Source organism: Staurois parvus, unplaced genomic scaffold (genome assembly GCF_062004578.1).
Source record: "Staurois parvus isolate SC_StPar_1 unplaced genomic scaffold, SC_StPar_1.0 ptg000249l, whole genome shotgun sequence".
Taxonomy (NCBI): Eukaryota; Metazoa; Chordata; class Amphibia; order Anura; family Ranidae; genus Staurois; species Staurois parvus.
Window position 1 is genome coordinate 1,062,736 of NW_028318045.1, and position 18,179 is coordinate 1,080,914.

The window sequence follows — 18,179 nt, forward strand, 5'->3', positions numbered from 1 at the left end:
TTATATTTTTTTGGAATTAAGGACTGTCACATTATTTGATGGCATTGCACTGCATCATGGAGGATGTTATATGTTTAAATAATATATGTTTTAAATGATATAGTAGTGTTTTTTCATAAATCATTCTGTTTACTTATGTCTCATTGAACCTCACTGCTTTGAATTGATGTGAACACCATCAAACCAGAAAACAATGCAGGTAATTAAGGACCTAAACTGAATGAAAACAAGTATCACAATTTATTCCTGATGCTGCAAATGAGTGAGAAGAGGACCCGGTGTGTTTTCTTACCTCTGAGCACAAATTTTCATTTTTCAACAAAAAGCCCATCGGCTTGACTAGTGCATTAGACTTAACGTTCCCTTTGTAAACATGACAAATAATACTGAATAGTATAAAAAAAAACAGTGGTAAAGTCCTTTTAGGTTAAGCCTCCCAGTTTCACAAATAAAAAGGCGATCGATCATCTCTTGGGCGGGATGTAACCTCTGGTAGTCAATACAGCGGTCAAGATTTTGTTTGCGTTTCCACTTTTTTTTTTTTTTTGGGGGGAGGGGGGAGGGTTATAGATAACAATTATGTGAATCATTCCATTCTTTACTATCGAACTGACCAGAACTGATCGTAACAAATCTTGTTTTTCCAGGAAAACATTGCATAGTAATGTTACTCTGGGCTGTCTGGACGGGAAGGGTTACAATTTCACAAGCAGAAAGTGAACATGTCACAGTATAGATGGCGATGGCCTCATATGTCCAACCTCATCAATGTTCTGTGAGCGCTGGCCTGCTCGCAGTCCCATCTCTAATTATAGAAAAGCAGACCTGACAGCAGGACAAGGAGTAGCCAGCTTTTCCCACTGCAAACGTTTTTTTTATCTTGTGGGTGAAGTTAGCCCTCCGTCACTTCCCAAGGCGATTTGGGGAATGTCAGCTTTCGGAGACATCCCTAATTCTCAGATCACTGCACCATGTTCACTTTCCAGAGGGATTCCACAGGTGGCTAACATCAGTCGGGCCACTGCGGTCATGCGTCAGCTCTTATCGTCAACAGTAAGTTTGTTGAACAGCTAGTGTATAGATAACAAGGCATGTCTTTAATTCTTTTATACAGGGGGTGAATAAAATACAAAAATAGAAAGAAATGCCCTTTGGATCTTTACAAGGTGAACACTGCTATTATGTATATATTTATTTGTCTTTTGCATTAAGCATTAGAAACACAAGTAGTCCTTCGGGTTTGGCCACCTGCAGGCCAGCAGCAAAAGCGCATTTGCTGCCTGAACTTTAGTGCTACACTGCTCTCACACAGTCTGCTTTGGCTCTGCAGGAAAATGAGAAACAATTCATTTTCTCTCTGCGATCAGAGGCTGTTATGGCAATTTGATGGAAACTGAGAGCTTGGCCAAAGTTTTGAAGGATTGGGCAGCACTGGCACAAGCTGCCCAGTAGATCTTCAGGCCAAATCCGTCATCTGTCCCTTCTGCGTTTGTTGTTAGTCTCCTGGAGCCAAGTCTGAGAAAGTGGTTCTAATCCTTACTCCACGTGAAACCTTTGACATTTAATGGAAGGTTAAGTTGGCTGCCCTGTTAGTGACTCTCACAATAAGACAGGCGATGCTAGGTTCCTTCTTAGAAGACCATGAAAACATAAGCCTTGATTGCCAGATCCTGTGCAAAGGCAAATGTCTCAAGCCCCAGAACGTTGCTCCACAGTGATTCCCAGCTGCCTAAGCTCCATTTCAATCATCTCACCTGGGAGAGAAGGGACAGAACCTAAAGGTTCTTGAAACCCTAAATAAACAATCCAGGGTTTCAATTAAAAATGGCAACCTCCAGCCAACATGGCCGACATAATGCCCTCCAGTTCTTCATTGCAGACATCAGGCACAAAAAATCTCCTCTTCCCCAGTCTTATTAGCTGTTGTTCTCAGCAGTGAGGTATTTGAGAGCTGTGAAGCCATAACGACGGGACATGTCCTGCTGAAACTCCTCCTTTAGTGTCTTCAAACAGATTCTGTATTGCTTGTTGGAGCGGAACTTGGTGATATCGAAGCTCGGAGCATGTGGCATATGGATCATGTAGGCATTGGGCAGCACTGTGAATTCATATTCCTACAAGTGTATAGAGGAGCATTATTATTAAGTGTCAACATCTTGATCAGAGCTTTATAATCACAAATAACAAAAGATGAACTTTAGACATAGATAGAAAACAAATATATGCTCATAAAATACAATAATGCATTTGTTTATAAATACAGCTACTGCGAATTCTGGCTTTTGACTTGGTATTGACATCTTTTAATCCTTTGTACATCAGCACTAAGAGAGGGAGAGACTACTGGAAAATCAAATAAAAGGTTTAAATTAAAAAAAGAGAGAGAGAGGGAAAGCACTGGGAGCAAATTAGGTGTTTAAAGTGAGCACAAGGATAACTCATCACTGCACTGCTGCTGAGTCTTCAGTGTCCAATCACATGCTGGGGGGTGGGGAGGTGACCAGGCTGTATTGCTTAAAGTGGAATTCCACCTGAAAAAAAAAATCAGCAGCTACAAAAACTGTAGCTGCTGACTTTTAAAATACAGCAACTTACCTGTTCCTCGGTCCAGCGGTGTCCTCACCACCGCTGGTTTCACCAGCCGTCTTCTCTCCCTGACACCGGCACCTTCAGTGTGGGCACTAAGCTGTGACAGCTTGCGGCCGGGTGCCCACTGCACATGCGTGAGAAGCGCTGCACTTTGTGAATGGCCCCGTAGTCTTCTGGGACCTGTCACATGTCCCAGAAGACTACAGGAAGGGAGGACAACTTCCACTTCCAATCGCCTAGGCCATAGGTATCAAACTGGTGGCCCTCCAGCTGTTGCCAAACTATAAGTCCCATGAGGCATTGCAAGATTGACAGCTACAAGCATGACTCCCAAAGGCAGAGGCATGATGGGACTTGTAGTTTTGCAACAGCTGGAGGGCCACCAGTTTGACACCTCACAGCGAAAGTGGGAGTGGGTATCTGTCAAATTCGGGTACCTGCTCCCCAAAGGTGCCAATCCTTAAAGGGGAGGGGGGTACAAAGGCTTAAAGCGGAACTTCCCCTTTTGGGTGGAGCTCCGCTTTAACAGCATTACAGAAACGTAAGGTCACCAACTTGACTCTGCAGTCTGGTTTGGCGGTTTATGTTAGGACTGGATGGACAGAAATACAAAACCTTTTCAGGCAAAACAGCTCCCACATATGTATTTCAAAAATAGATTGAATTGTTTATTTTAGTTTTAAAGTGGAAGTTCAGACAAAACCTAACCAAGGCTAAACCTATGCCCACCCCCATTCTAAGGCTATGCTATGTAACCTTGTAAATAAAAAAGATCTATCTACTTAATACCTCTCTACTGGCTCATTCCCCTCCCCCTAAAGCACGCGCACATCACCCCCCTACTCAAAAAACCCTCCCTGGACCCCACCGACCTGAACAACCTTAGACCCATCTCCCTGCTGCCATTCACTTCCAAGATCCTTGAGCGCTTAGTCTACAATCGCCTAAGCGCCCACCTCACTGACAACAACCTCCTCCATCCACTACAGTCTGGCTTCCGTCCCCTACACTCCACCGAAACCGCCCTACTCAAAATCTCCACCCCTCACCTCACCCCTTCAGTCTCCACCCATGTCACCCACCTGCCGAACGACATATCAAACTGGATGTCACTCCATTTCCTCAAACTGAACCTTTCCAAAACCGAGCTCCTAATCTTCCCCCCAGCCCGCGTCCCCCCCCACCCTCTCCATCATGACCAACAACACCACCATCAGTCCCAGCCCACAAGCCAAAGTCCTATGTGTCACTCTAGACTCAAACCTGTCCTTCCAAACCCATGTCCAATCGTTGGCAAACTCATGCAGACTCCACCTCAGCAACATCTCCAAAATACATACGTTCCTAACCCTAGACACTACTAAACAACTCGTTCACTCCCTCATTATTTGACGTTTGGACTACTGCAACTCCCTTCTCACCGGCCTACCTCATCACAGACTATCCCCGCTTAAGTCTATCCTGAGCTCAGCAGCCAGACTCATCCACCTTACCAACAGCTCCTCTTCTGCCACCCCCCTCTGTCATTCCCTCCACTGGCTCCCGATCGCCCAACGCATTAAATTCAAACTACTAACACTGACATACAAAGCCATTCACAACGCTGCCCCAAACTACCTCACCGACTTGATACCCAAATACCACCCAACCCGTACTCTTCGCTCCTCACAAGACCTCCTACTTTCTAGCTCCCTGGTCTCCACCTCCCATGCCCGACTGCAGGACTTCTCCAGGACTTCCCCCATCCTCTGGAACTCACTGTCCCAATCCATCAAACTGTCACCTACCCTCCTCAGCTTTAGGTGCACCCTGAAAACCCATCTCTTCAGGAAAGCCTACCCCACCCTCACCTAACAGCCGATCTCCTCCACTCCTCCTACCACTCCATCCCCCACAGCCACTTCCTCTTGTACCACTTTCCCCTCCCTCCTAGATTGTAAGCTCGAAAGAGCAGGGCCCTCGAACGCTTCGTGTATTGTATTGTTACTGTATTGTCTCATGTTCTGTCCCCCACTATAATGTACAGCGCTGAGCAAACCTTTCTGGTGCTATATAAATACTGTATAATAATAATAATCTACTTGCCTATTATGAAGCTGCTTTGGTAATAGGTAAGCATACAGATCTTTTCTTCACAAGGTTAGATCGAATAGCCTTAGAATGGGGGTGGGAAAGATTTAGCCTTGGTTAGGTTTTGCCTGAACTTCCACTTTAAGTAAAAAACACGGACTACAGGTAGGACACTTTTCTCTGTAGGATCTTGTGTTCTAATGGAAATGTTGGGAAGTGAACAAGATGCTGAATGACAAGCAGTAGAAACAACACAAATAATGTTTATACCTCAACACATATACATACACTTATACAATACCAGCTTTGTTATAGGTGCACATTGTTGTACTGTAAATATTTTGCGTTAATTTTTCATTTTATTATTATTATTATTTTTATTATTATACAGTATTCATATAGTGTCAAAAAGGTTTGCTCAGCGCTGTACATTATAGTGGGTGACAGAACATGAGACAATACAGCAATAAACAATACACGAGGGGTTTGAGGACCCTGCTCTTTCGAGCTTACAATCTAGGTTTTAAAACCAATTAATTTAAAGTCCACTATATTTATAGCAAACCTATGTTTTTCCCATGCAAAGTAAGAAGTTCACTTTATTTGTGGCTTCACTTGCTGCTTTTGTTACTCTTCCTTTCTCACTCCCTGCAATTTGAGGCTTAGGGCTGAGGAGTGTATACCTCATACCTAGAACCACCATCTATGTTTTTGGATCTTAGTTCAAGGGGAGCAAAAGAAAAGGTTCCAACTGATAGGATTGCTTGGGGAAAGAGCATGTTCACTTTAAAGATTAATCAAAGCATACATTTTGCTTGAATTATGTGTAAATATATGCAAAGAAATTCCCCTGGCATACCCAACAACAATAATAATACTAATTCGCTATAGGTGTCAATTTCAGCTGCCTACATTTTTTTTTTTTTTTTTTTTTTTTTTAGCACTCCAAAATCACTCCACGGTCTCTGTACGTGATATGAGTAATAAAATCGAGACTTCCCCAAAAGCAAGGAAAAGATGTTTGGTGTTACCTGTGCATCCAGCTCCATAATATGAGCCACTTTGTTCCACCCAAACCCAACAAATCTTCGGTCATACTCTGGGCAGTTCCGCCTGACGACCACGTATGGTTCAAAATCTGCTTCCCATTCCACCCGGTAAGGGGTTGTCGCAGTCCGCCATTTGGCAAAGTTGGTGGGAGCGTGGCCTTTTGTCCATACATGGTACCTATGGAAGAAATCACAAATTTTGTAATATCAATAGAAAGAAGTTTAAAGTCCCACACTGGGCTGTGACCCATGATAAATGTTTAGTGGCCCTCGCTCAGGCTAACAAGATCTGATGAACTGGATGCCGCTGACTAGTGAGGGTGCAGTCTTGGGAAATGTTCATCCAGACCCAAAGCACTCTGTAGAAATATGAAGAGATAACCCAGCTGCCACACACCTTGCCTGGCCAAGTGGTTAGCAGGCTCAGCCCGATTCATCCAAGCCATGCCCCCAACATGTTTCGCCCCACCCCGGGCTTAAATGAAAGTGGGAGTTTGCTGGTAGTAGGGGAATGAATACCATTATCAGCCACCTCAATATTAGTGTGATTACACCACTGAAAAATGTAAATTTCTAGAGTGGTTTAATCACATTAATATTGAGGTGGTTGATGATGTTGGGGGCATGGCTTGGATGAATCTAGCTGAGGCTGCTTTTACCTGCTAACCACTCTGGCCTGGTGAGGTGTGCGACAGCCAGACTGTCTCTTCCTATTCCCACACTGGGCTACTGTTAAATTTACCCATGCAATGGGATTCTCGAGGTACTACATGAGTTAAATGTTTATTTGACTTGGAAGGAATAAGAATGTGTAGCTAGTCTATGCCAACGTTCTACCATATATGTAAAATAAAACAAAGATAAGAGAGCCTCAGCTTAGATGCCCCGATGCCATGCATACTAAAAGGACAGATTAGCCAGAAGGAAGGAGCCAGATGTGATTGACCAGGGTCCAAGCATGGCTGGCAATACAATAATGCCCCCTGGTGGAACGTTATTGGCAATATAGCAGCACCCCTGGTGGAGACGACCTACTTCCGGAAGTAATCCTACACTTTCTAATGAATAAGGAGGGCAGCCCCTTATGAGTTATGGACGCTTGCTCATTGGATGGAGAACTACACCAGGCGGGTCAAGAGTGTGTGTGTGTGTGGGAGTGCTTGAGAGGGCCTTTAAATATAGTGTGGGCCATGTTTTTGCTCTCTTTCCGCTCTGACGTGGGACCAGCTAAGAGATACTCAGCTTTGAGGACGACCAGTGTTCATTAGGGTTGAGTATTGGACTTTGTGCATGATACTCAAGTTCCTTCACACCAAACTTAGCTCTGGAAACACCTAAACTCGTTAATTTGGAAGGATGACCACTAACCTTTGTCCACATACAGTACATCTCCCCAATACAATTCTTAAGATTCAAATGTAATCACCAATTAATTAAACATGGCAACACCTACCTTAAAGAGCTTAAAGTGATAGAAAAGTTAGGAGCAGACTAACCCTTTTTTTTAAAAATAATTCAGGCACTTTCTGTTTTGTTCCATTGAGGGAAGTAAAAATTGCAGCTTCTGCTTTTTTCCCCTGTAATATTCTCTTAGACTTTTGCCAGATGTTGGAGGGAAGCAGCTAAGCTTTAATTTGTATCAGATTTTGACAACAGCATCTTGCTGAGTTGTGCGAAGAACCTGGCTGTACATCAAGGTCTAGGGAAGTAAATTGTAACTCTGTCACCTCTTCCCGCCATGCCCTGTAGAGAGCTCTGCTAATTACACACAGTGCCAGACTTACCAGCTGTAGCCCATGCAACAGAGACATTCACTGGACACACTTCGACCCGACAACATCAGGAGGGATTGAAATTTGTGACATACAACATAACAGTTTGTGCCTTCTGGGCTGTAGCTTAAGAAGGGGAAGATGTTTTGGAAGCAAAGCTTGAGAAATGTTTATCCAGAGCCAGGAATAAATGACAGCATCTGCTGCAAATATGTAAAAGTCCCAGATATTTTCCTAAGGCAAACACATTTTAGCACTGTCACTCAAAGACACTGCTGAAGTCTTAGTACTCTATGCAAGTTTCCTAATCAGTGTGACAGCATGGCTTGGATTTTGACCTTACTTAGCTTTGTGCCACTTCCTATAAAATAAAACAAGACTCGGTTAAAGGCCACCTCCACCCACAACTTATTTTAAAGTGGTAGCTGTGGGTTCAGTCCTGTAGATATTTTATCTCTTAAACTTCAGAGGTAATACTTTCCTGCTGCGGTTTGTATCCCTTCTCAACACATAGGAGGACAATAGTGAAGGTGTCAATCTCAATAATCTGATATTTCAGTTTTATGGGATTGCTGATTAATTTGGTCACATTCTAGTTTCCTGTTTCTCCAAGAAGCTTTTGTATTGAAAGCATCAACAGATTGCCATAACACCCAACTCTGTTTATGTCCACCTGGGAGTTTGGGCAGTTCCCATCTATCTTTGTGTGTGCTATTCTTCTCCCCTTACAATCCCCTTAAGTGGAAACAAGAAAAGATTTATGAAGGATGACGAGAGCCCCTTATAATGGACACAGCAGTTATACAATTTTGTTATCTTAGTGCAGAGATCACACCAACAGAGTCAACAGGACATAGAAGAGACTGTTAAGTGGTTTAACCCTCCAGCATTTACCAAACACTGAAATATCAGTTATGGCTAGAATGACATTCAAAATATGCTAAATGTCCAAAAACTTGTGCACCCTCCCCCAAAATTATTGAGTTCAGGTACACAAAGCCAGGTCCATAAAAGTAGATTGGTGTGGAGGAAAGTGTGTGGCCAACACAAAACCCTGACTTCAAACCTATGCAACATAATTGGGATTAATTGAAATGTCGATTAAAAGCCAGATCTTCTTATCCAACATCAGTACCTACCTCACAAATGTTCTTTTGGCTGAATGGGCACACATTTCCCCACATACACTTCAAAATCATGTAGAAAGCTTTTATAGAAGAGTGGAAGCTGTTATAGCCACATGAGGGGGATGTGGAGGACAACTTCATATTAATGTTCATGATTTGCGAATGGGATGTCCATCATGCTTATATATGTATGATAGTCAGGTGTCCACAAACATTTGGCCATATAGTTTACCCCCACCAAAATTCCCAGTTCAGTCTAACAGGTACTTGCCAGTACAAACTTATATTATGATGGCATTCTTGCCTGATATATTAAAGAAAACAAAAACTTTGGTATACTCGTTATCAGATGGTGACATTTCTGTTATGGTCATGAGCAAGAGACAGGGATATAAATTATAGCAATTAAATCTATCATCAAATAAAATAACATCTCCAACAAAAATAATAAACCAGCAGGTACCTAAAGAGCTAAACTTTTAGTTCACTGACCTCCAAAGAAGAATAAAGAGCAGAGTTGTTAGCCAAGCTTAGAAGGACTTCTTGTTAGGGAGAAGGGCTTCCCGTGCAGAGACGTAGCTCCTGCATGGCCACTGGGGCCCTTGGTGCTGAATATTGAGCCGGCTCTCGCAGCCCTGACGGTGGGTGCGTGGTATGATATTTGTAATGTACTATATGCTTGGTTTGTTTTTGCATCATTGTATGCAGGGCCTATTATGGATCCTGCTTGTTTAGTTTGCTTCTGTAATTAAGCGTACTGGATGTTGCTTTATCTTCTGTTTTGAAAATCTTTAATAAAGAAATATTATACAAAAAAAAAAAGAAGGAATGCTTCCACAGGATCTTATTCAGTTTTATGTATATCTACTGCAGTTCCTCCCCTAACAACCACTCAGTCCTTCTTCAGGCACCCTTAAAGCTGAACAACTTTAAGCTGTATATTGCCGAACATTCCCTCTTTTAGACTAATGCCAGCCATAGGGAATCAAGCATTTGTCTTTCTTCCAACCTGTGGCCTACCTTAGTTTAGTGGAGCGTAAGTATTGCTTTTTATAGAAGAACCTTTTTAGAGCCATATACTAACCTAAAGGTGAATAGAGTTCCCATATCCAACATGGACAATAGTTCTGCCTTAGACTTCGGGAACGAGAGCCGGTAGCGAAGTGTTTCAAAGGCTGGGATGATCAAAGCTTTCTTGGTATTCGCCATATCTAGCTGCACAATGGATTTCCTGCAATAGAGTTGAATAAAAACTTAATATGCAGCACAAGGAACTTTCACACATGATGCAACCCAACTTTTGTCATTGCTGTTATCTCATTGGACTTTAGATACTAGTGTATCAGATCCCTCTCCCACATTATAGAGCTTTTGGAAGTTTGATCATGCTTAATAGGAAGAGCTGCTGCTTGGGGCTGAATTTTGCTTGTTTGGAGGATCTGCAAATGGCTAAACTAAAGTCAAACCTCCAATGGCAGCGAGAAGTGGCACATTTAGCAGCAGTATTACTACCATTGCTTAATGTGACAGCCTCTCCTCTGGCTGGCAACCGCCAGAATCCTAACAACCATGACCCAATCCCCTCCTATCCCATCAGAAGGGGATTCCCAGCTGACACTGGTATATAAACAACAGGGCAGGGAAAAATGGTGTGTGGTCCCCCGCGATCCACAAATCAGACACTACAGGTCTGGTAAGGATTTTAAAGGGGAACTCTAAGAAAAAAAACAATTAAAAAAACCCAGTGTATTCCCTCCCACCACACCATACACTGATCTGAGCATGGAGTCTGCCTGGGGGGGGGGGTACCTTGTTGATGAGGACAAAGTCCTTTTCCCAAAAAAAATCACCTGGCAGTTGTGGGGTCTGTGGGCTAGCAGTTCATCTGAATATGGAAGCCCCCTTTAACAATAAAGGGCGTGCCCAGATACTGGCAACCCTCCTATGTGAATGAGTAAACAGTACATAGTACCCATACTCAATCTTACAAAAATAGTGAAAAGAAAAGAAAAATAAGCACAAGTTTTCTATTAAAAAAAACAATCCATAAAATGTAGATTCATCGTCATTCAAGGCATCCCATGAAGTAAATTGACAGGAATCATGATGAACAAGTCCATATGAAAGAGGAAAAATACTGTGGCACAATCTAGGATTCCCATGACATCACTAACCAAATGTGGTCATGACCATATTTGGTGAATGAAGTCACCCAAGGGCCCCTGCCCCTTTGTTTACATTTAGCATCAGGGATTGGGAGATGTAAATCAGGACGAATGGGTGACAGTGGATTGTGTCGGTGGTCTTTCTTTAGGGTGGGCATCGTTCATGTTGATTCACATAGATCTGCATTGCCGGATGGCATGACTGATAATGGATTTACATCACAGGACAATTTCATTTTTTATTTTGGTATGAAATTCATGAAGGACCCCACACTTTTGTTGGGATCCCCCTTAAAATCTATACGAGACCTAAATGGCCTGGTATTAATTTGGGAGGGACCCCACACTTTTCTTCACATTGACTGATAGCTGAATGAGTGGGGATATGTCACTTGTTGCTAGGACGCTGGCAGCTGCCAGCTCCCTAGCAACCAGGAGCCCTGAGCAGCAGTAATGCCACTGCCAAATGTTCCACTTCCCTCTACAGGTGGAGGTTTGGCTGAACACCAGTTTAGTTTGGCTGTTCGCCATACCTCTAAACCAGGGTTTGTACCAAACCAGCAGCTACTTCATACCACAGACGCATGATTTTTTTTTTTAGTGTTGTCATCCTAGTAAAGGAAGATCCTCAATAGCGGGATCAATAGGTGAAAAAACATGTCCCTCAATTGCATAGACAGAGGTTAGTACAAGAATCTTTCTTTGGAAGGTTACATACCTCAGCCAGCCACCCCCACACACAATATTCCGGACATTATTTAAGATCAGAATATATTGTAAAATCGATTAATCTGACTGAAAGTGCCGTCACCTTTACTGTACAGACTATGAAGAAATCACTAAAAATAAATTGTGATTCACCGGAGACACGCAGTTCAGGTCTATGCCCACTAGTGGGCACTCTGAGTTAATGGTATGCACAATATTGGCATACAGTTTACTTGTGCTAGACACATCGTTATATAATTATATTTTTCCCAAAGGGGTGAAGATCAAAGACAAACTGTGCCGAATAGCGTAGGACTGGCCCGAGACAATATTCAGAGGATGTGTTTTGTCTGTTCTAACTGTGATTTCAATATGTGTTTACAGACAAATTACTGCAAGTGGAAAACATCAATTTCCAAGATAATCCTTCACTAATACATTATTACAATCATTTTTTTCTGCCTACAAAGTCCCAAATCATCCTCTCTCAAGCTACTCTACATCATTGCTCTTTCTTTGAATTTCTAAGAAGGAATTGGAATGCAAGAAATAATAATGATTCACGCCACTGCAGTGCAGTTCAGCGCAGCGCATGTTGCATTTTTCCACACCGCAAATGAGCAAAACGGCATGCAAACGCACTGCAACGCACATAGAAGCCCAAGGAAAACAGAAGAAGGGAGTAGCCTCACAGGTCAAATGCAGTTAGAAAAGCGCTTGTCAATTGCATGTAAATGTGCGTCAACTGCATATAAAATGCACATCAACTGCATGCATAGGTACATGGAAAAAATGCGCAGTTACATGCAGTTTCTGGTGTGAATGGGCCCTTACTGCTTTGTAGCTTGCCCTCAGAAAAACAGGGCTGTGTGAGGTCAACACCTAGAATTGCAAACAGGACAGATGGCTGTGTGAGGTCCACACCCAGAACTGCAACCTAAGCAGAGAGCTGTACGAGGCCTGCCTTATACCGAGAACTGCAACTTGGGCAAAGGGCTGTCCATACCCTTACCTACAACCTAAGCAGATTGCTGTGTGAGATCCACACCCAGAACTGCAACCTAAGCAGTGAGCTGTACGAGGCCTGCCTTATACTGGGAACTGCAACTTGGGCAAAGGGCTGTCCATACCCTGACCTACAACCTAGGCAGATTGCTGTTTGAGATCCACACCCAGAACTGCAACCTAAGCAGAGAGCTGTACAAGGCCTGCCTTATACCGAGAACTGCAACTTGGGCAAAAGGCTGTCCATACCCTGACCTACAACCTAAGCAGATTGCTGTGTGAGATCCACACCCACAACTGCAACCTAAGCAGAGAGCTGTACGAGGCCTGCCTTATACCGAGAACTGCAACTTGGGCAAAGGGCTGTCTATACGCTGACCTACAACCTAACCAGATTGCTATGTGAGGTCTATACCTAAAACTGCAACCTGGGGAAATGGCTGTACCTAAAACTGCAACCTGGCCTTTATACAGGGTAAAAGGGCAAAGTGACAGGGTGTCTATCCTATATGAGGAAGACTGTTTTGTTATGGAATTTTATGGTAGCATCTGAGCACTGGCCTATTTTTTTTTCAACTCAGGGAAAAAGTTTAATAATAAACGTCTGTCCATTACAGTCTAGTGTATACATACGTTATTACACAATACATCCAGCCATCAAATACAACAATAGTAACAATACATACTACAACCCACAATACATGTTTACCATGTAACAGCCATTATGTTGGTATATTAGTCTTTCATATAGTAAGGTAACACCTATATGTTCAATCCATGCTTGTGGTGTGTGAGGAGTTGGGGCCCTCCAATGAATGAGGACCAGTTTGCATGCCTGAAATAGGGATCTAGAGACTGCTTCCCTTGTATATTGATCACTGACCACCTCATCAATATTTCCTAGAATACACTGCTTTTGATCCAAAGCAATCTTAGTTTGGAAACCCAGGTTAATAGTGGTGACCACTGTGTCCCAATATCTATGTAACTTAGGGAAGCTCCAAATCATATGGATCAGGTCCCCATGGTCCCTACTATATTTGCAACAAATCTGGTGTTGTCGGAGCCCATATTATACAGCTTAAGAGGGGTATAGTGCACCCTCAACAAAAGGTACAGTTGTGACAGCCTCTGGGATAAATAAAGCGAGCTGGAGCACACTGACTCCATGGCTTCCTCCCACCAATCACCGGTCAGCTTTCCTACATCCCCCTCCCATTTAGCCAGAGCTCTACAAGGGTGATTCTCATAATAACTAGTCAGCAGCATACCATACCAACTAGAAATAAACCCCTTTGTTGTGCCTGATTGCCACATCATGTTAAAAGTAGGAGTAAGAGACAGTTGCAAGGCACCAGCTTTGGTTTGGCCTTCGTTGCATGTTGGCGGTGTGTATAATAAAAGTACATGCTCTGTGGGGACTGAACCAATTTAAAGATGCAAAATGTATACCAAAAATTAAGGGAAAGTTTGTTCACACCGATACCTTATCCCCTGCTGACTATTGAGTACTAACATGCAGGCTGTTGATGCATTTAGTCTGTATTACCTGAGGCTCTCGTAGAGTCCGTACATTGGTAGAAAGTCTATGTCCGATAGGAACATATACGGAGTGCTGACGTGTTTCATGGCTACATTCCGCAAGAGGTTGACTGGATAGAATTGTCCCTCTTTGTAAACAATATGGTAGCCCACATTTCGCCGGTTGAGCAGCACCTCAGAACCCTGTGCGTAGCGGAGGAACTGCTGGGCCTCTGCGTCCGAAAGGTACAGAGCCAGGCTGATGGGACCCTCCCAGTGTTTGCAGATGGCTTCCAACATTTGAAGTCTACAAAGATAGATGAAAGAAAGAGTTAAAATATACTGGGCAGTTAAACTGTCTAAACACTTCCTGTCCTAGGGTGACAACACTTATTCTCTGTACCATAACTCTGGAGGAGTAGTAATGTCACCCTAGTACAGGAAGTGTGTTAGCACTGTAGAACTCATCCCCTTCCCTTTTCTTTGCAATATAACAGATACAGTAGGTGTTCTATAGCCCTAAGAAACTTCTTGACAACAATATTCTGGGGGGCATCCTCAAACAGAAGGTGGAGGAGCGCAAGGTCTCTAACATCCACTAGCTGCATGATGTCATCATGGAGGAGTGGAAGAGGACTCCAGGGGCAACCTGTGAAGCTCTGGTGAACTCCATGCCCAAGAGGGTTAAGGCAGTGCTGGAAAATAATGGTGGCCACACAAAATATTGACACTTTGGGCCCAATTTGGACATTTTCACTTAGGGGTGTACTCACTTTTGTTACCAGCGGTTTGGACATTAATGGCTGTGTGTTGAGTTATTTTGAGGTGACAGCAAATTTACACTGTTATACAAGCTGTACGCTCACTACTTTACATTGCAGCAAAGTGTCATTTCTGCAGTGTTGTCACATGAAAAGATATAATAAAATATTTACAAAAATGTGAGGGTGTACTCACTTCTGTGAGATACTGTGTATAGAGGGTAAGGTGCATGACCTGAAGGGGAATGGTGGAGCACTATTGGTGGTGTGATATCAAAGGTTGATGGTCACTGACACATGTGAGATTAATAGAGAAGACACTTACATTGATGTTGTGCATGAAATTTGTGAAGGAGGGTAAGAGTAAATATTATTAATGGTGATTGATGAAAAGCACAATATTCGGAATACACTATATTCTGAGAGATTGAGCACATTTTATACGTTGAGGACATACTACACTATATTTGTTTTCCTTTATTTGGAAGCACAAACAGAAGAGTAGATAGAAGAAGAGTGGAGGAAAGGGGGATTTATTTGTATACAATGCTTGATTATCAGAGGAATCTGGTGAGAGCATAAGAAGATTGAATGTCTTATATGGATTTTGAGGATTGATATTGTGCTAATCTGATAGTGAAAATACCTAAAATGTGTAATGTTTGTTTTCATACACTTGCACACCTGAAATGAATAAGGAGGAAGGAGATTCACAGCTCTGAACCTGGAAGTGATCAGAGCTGATATTTTCCAGGTTCATTCTTCACAAGGCTGACTAGTGAATCGATATTCACTTATCTTCCATTGCTCTCCATCCTGACATCTGCCTTTGAAGTTTCAGGGTGCCCAGGAGGGACAGATAAGCACCGAATACATGGCAGGGGCTGGGAGGGGGACGGGACATTACTGTGCATGAAGAAGTAATCAAGCAGCCATCCGAATCATTACTATAAGAAAAGGGTCAGTGAAAAGGTAAGCAATCTCCCGGCTGGTTGTCTGTTTACATGTTGGCGCGGTCATGGATACAGAAAGGGTTAAAGGTAGTTCTGTGATTCTCCCCAAAAGAATGATCCACCCCTAACAATGTGCTATCCTACTACGATAACTAGCACTTCTAGACACCGATACGCTTTACAGACCAATACTGACCTGTCCATGGAGAGCTGTGCCACCAGTGTAACATCTGTGTTGTCTGGGGTTGGCTCGTATTCATAGTGCAGAAAGTAGAGGTGAGTGCGGTGGACTGTGAATCTCTCTCGCCTGAACTCATAGCACAAGTCATCCTCATCCAGCTCAGACAGCTGTTTCTGGAGCTGCAGACAGAATATTTGTAAAAAAAGGATCATCATCGGTCAAAATAAGATTCTCAGAGAAGTGGTCAAATCTTATTAAGTCGTTCCGTAAGAGCTTTCCATAGTCGCCATTATTGTCCCCTATGGGAGGCCTGCACTGCCTATTGCCTGGTCTCCACCTGGCCAGTGCTTGAGTTGAGACTACCATACCAATGATTGCACTGTGTATGATATCCTCAATAATGCTGGTTCTCTGTTTGACTAGATTTAGTCAATGCCTCACCTGAATCAAAGCAAAAAACAGACTAAACAAATATTGTCTAAATACAAGAGCCATGTATATTCATGCATATTCCGAGTCAGCGACCCAGAAAGTGTGAAGATCAGAAAAGAAGTAGAGAAGTCATAAGTACGTATCTGTATATTTGCTCCGAGACAGTGATTAAAAGTATTGAAGGCAGTGGGTCAGCATAACAACCAGGCAAAATGCTTTTTCAGAAGTAATTCTGCAATTGCAACCCTAACATTTCTCTAGATAAGTTTACTGTTTAGCCCTGGTTCACACTGCTGTGACTTTAGGTGCAACATGCGATTTGCAAATCACACCTGAAGTCGCATCTAATGTATTTCTATGGCACTGTCTTAATAGATGCAATTTCAAGTAGCACAATTTGAAAAATAGTTCCTGCATTACTTTTTCACCACTTCAGTGCGATTTAACTTTCATAGATTATAAGGTAAATGGCACTGAAATCTCAGCTGTGTCTATATCAGTAAAACTTTGAAGTTGCGCTATATATGGGACCAAATCGCATCCCTTTGAAATCACATTTGGTGTGAACTAGGGCTAATACTCCAGGGATTAAAACTTTCTGTTAAATATCTTCCTCAGCAGATACAAAGTATATATACAATCCCAAATCAAAAACAAATTGGGACCCTGTGTAAAATCTACATAAAAAATGCAATGACTTACAAATCTCATAAACCCACATTTTATTCACCACAGAAAATAGAAAACATCAAATGTTTAAATTGAGAAAATGTACCATTTTTAGAAAAAATAATGTCATATTGAAATTGATGGCAGCAACACGTCTCAAAAAAATGGGACAAGGCAACTAAAAACTGGCAAAGTAAGTGATACTAACAAGAAAGAGCTGAGGTGATACCTGGACCCTACAGAGGTTGCACAGGTAGTCCAACTCCTCCAGGATGGCACATCAATACGTGTCATTGCCAGAAGGTTTGCTGTGTCTCCCAACACAGTCTCAAGAGCATGGAGGAGATTCCAGGAGACAGGCAGTTACTCTAGAAGAGCTGGAAAGGGCTGTAGAAGGTCCTTAAACCATCAGCAGAACCGGTATCTGCTTCTTTGTGCAAGGTGGAACAGGATGAGCACTGCCAGAGCCCTACAAAATGACGTCCAGCAGGCCACTGGTGTGAATGTCTCTGACCAAAAATTCAGAAACAGACTTTATGAGGGTGGCCTGAGGACCTGACATCCTCTAGTGGACCCTGTGCTTGATTGGCATTTGCCATTGAACACCAGAATTGACAGGTCCACCATTGGCGTCCTGTGCTTTTCACAGAAGAGAGCAGGTTCACCCTGAGCACATGTGGCAGACGTAAAAGGGTCTGGAGAAGCCGCGGAGAACATTTGGCTGCCTGTACCATCATTCAGCATGACCGTTTTAGTGGTGGGTCAGTGACTGTCCAGTGAGGCATATCCATGGAAGGATGCACAGATCTCTACAGGCTAGATAATGGCACCCTGACTGCCATAGGTATCGGGGTGAAATCCTTGGACTCATTGTCAGACCCTACGCTGGCGCAGTGGGTCCTGGGTTCCTCCGGGTGCACGACAGTGCCCGGCCTCAAGTGGTGAGAGTATGCAGGCAGTTCCTGGAGGATGAAGGAATTGACACCATTAAATGGCCCCCACGCTCACCTGACCAAAATCCAATAGAACACTTCTGGGATATCATGTTTCGGTCCATCTGACATCGCTCAGGAAGCACCTCAAACTGTCCAGGAGCTCAGTGATGCCCAGGTACAGATCTGGGAGGAAATACCCCAGGACACCATCCGTGGTCTCATTAGGAGAATGCCCTGACGTT

General features: G+C 43.1%; 1 protein-coding gene across 1 annotated transcript in view; it reads right to left on the reverse strand.

The window, feature by feature from the left end:
- Positions 1–221: 221 nt before the first annotated feature.
- LARGE1 (LARGE xylosyl- and glucuronyltransferase 1) overlaps positions 222–18,179 on the reverse strand; it is a 580,120-nt gene continuing 562,162 nt past the window's right edge. Inside the window, exons 12-16 of the mRNA XM_089680649.1 lie at positions 15,917–16,080; positions 14,035–14,313; positions 9,692–9,838; positions 5,691–5,886; positions 222–2,114 (exon numbers count right to left, since the gene is read on the reverse strand). Of these exons, the coding sequence (XP_089536775.1) occupies positions 1,917–2,114; positions 5,691–5,886; positions 9,692–9,838; positions 14,035–14,313; positions 15,917–16,080 (984 nt within the window). The 3' untranslated portion in view covers positions 222–1,916. The remainder of the gene's footprint in view (positions 2,115–5,690; positions 5,887–9,691; positions 9,839–14,034; positions 14,314–15,916; positions 16,081–18,179) is intronic.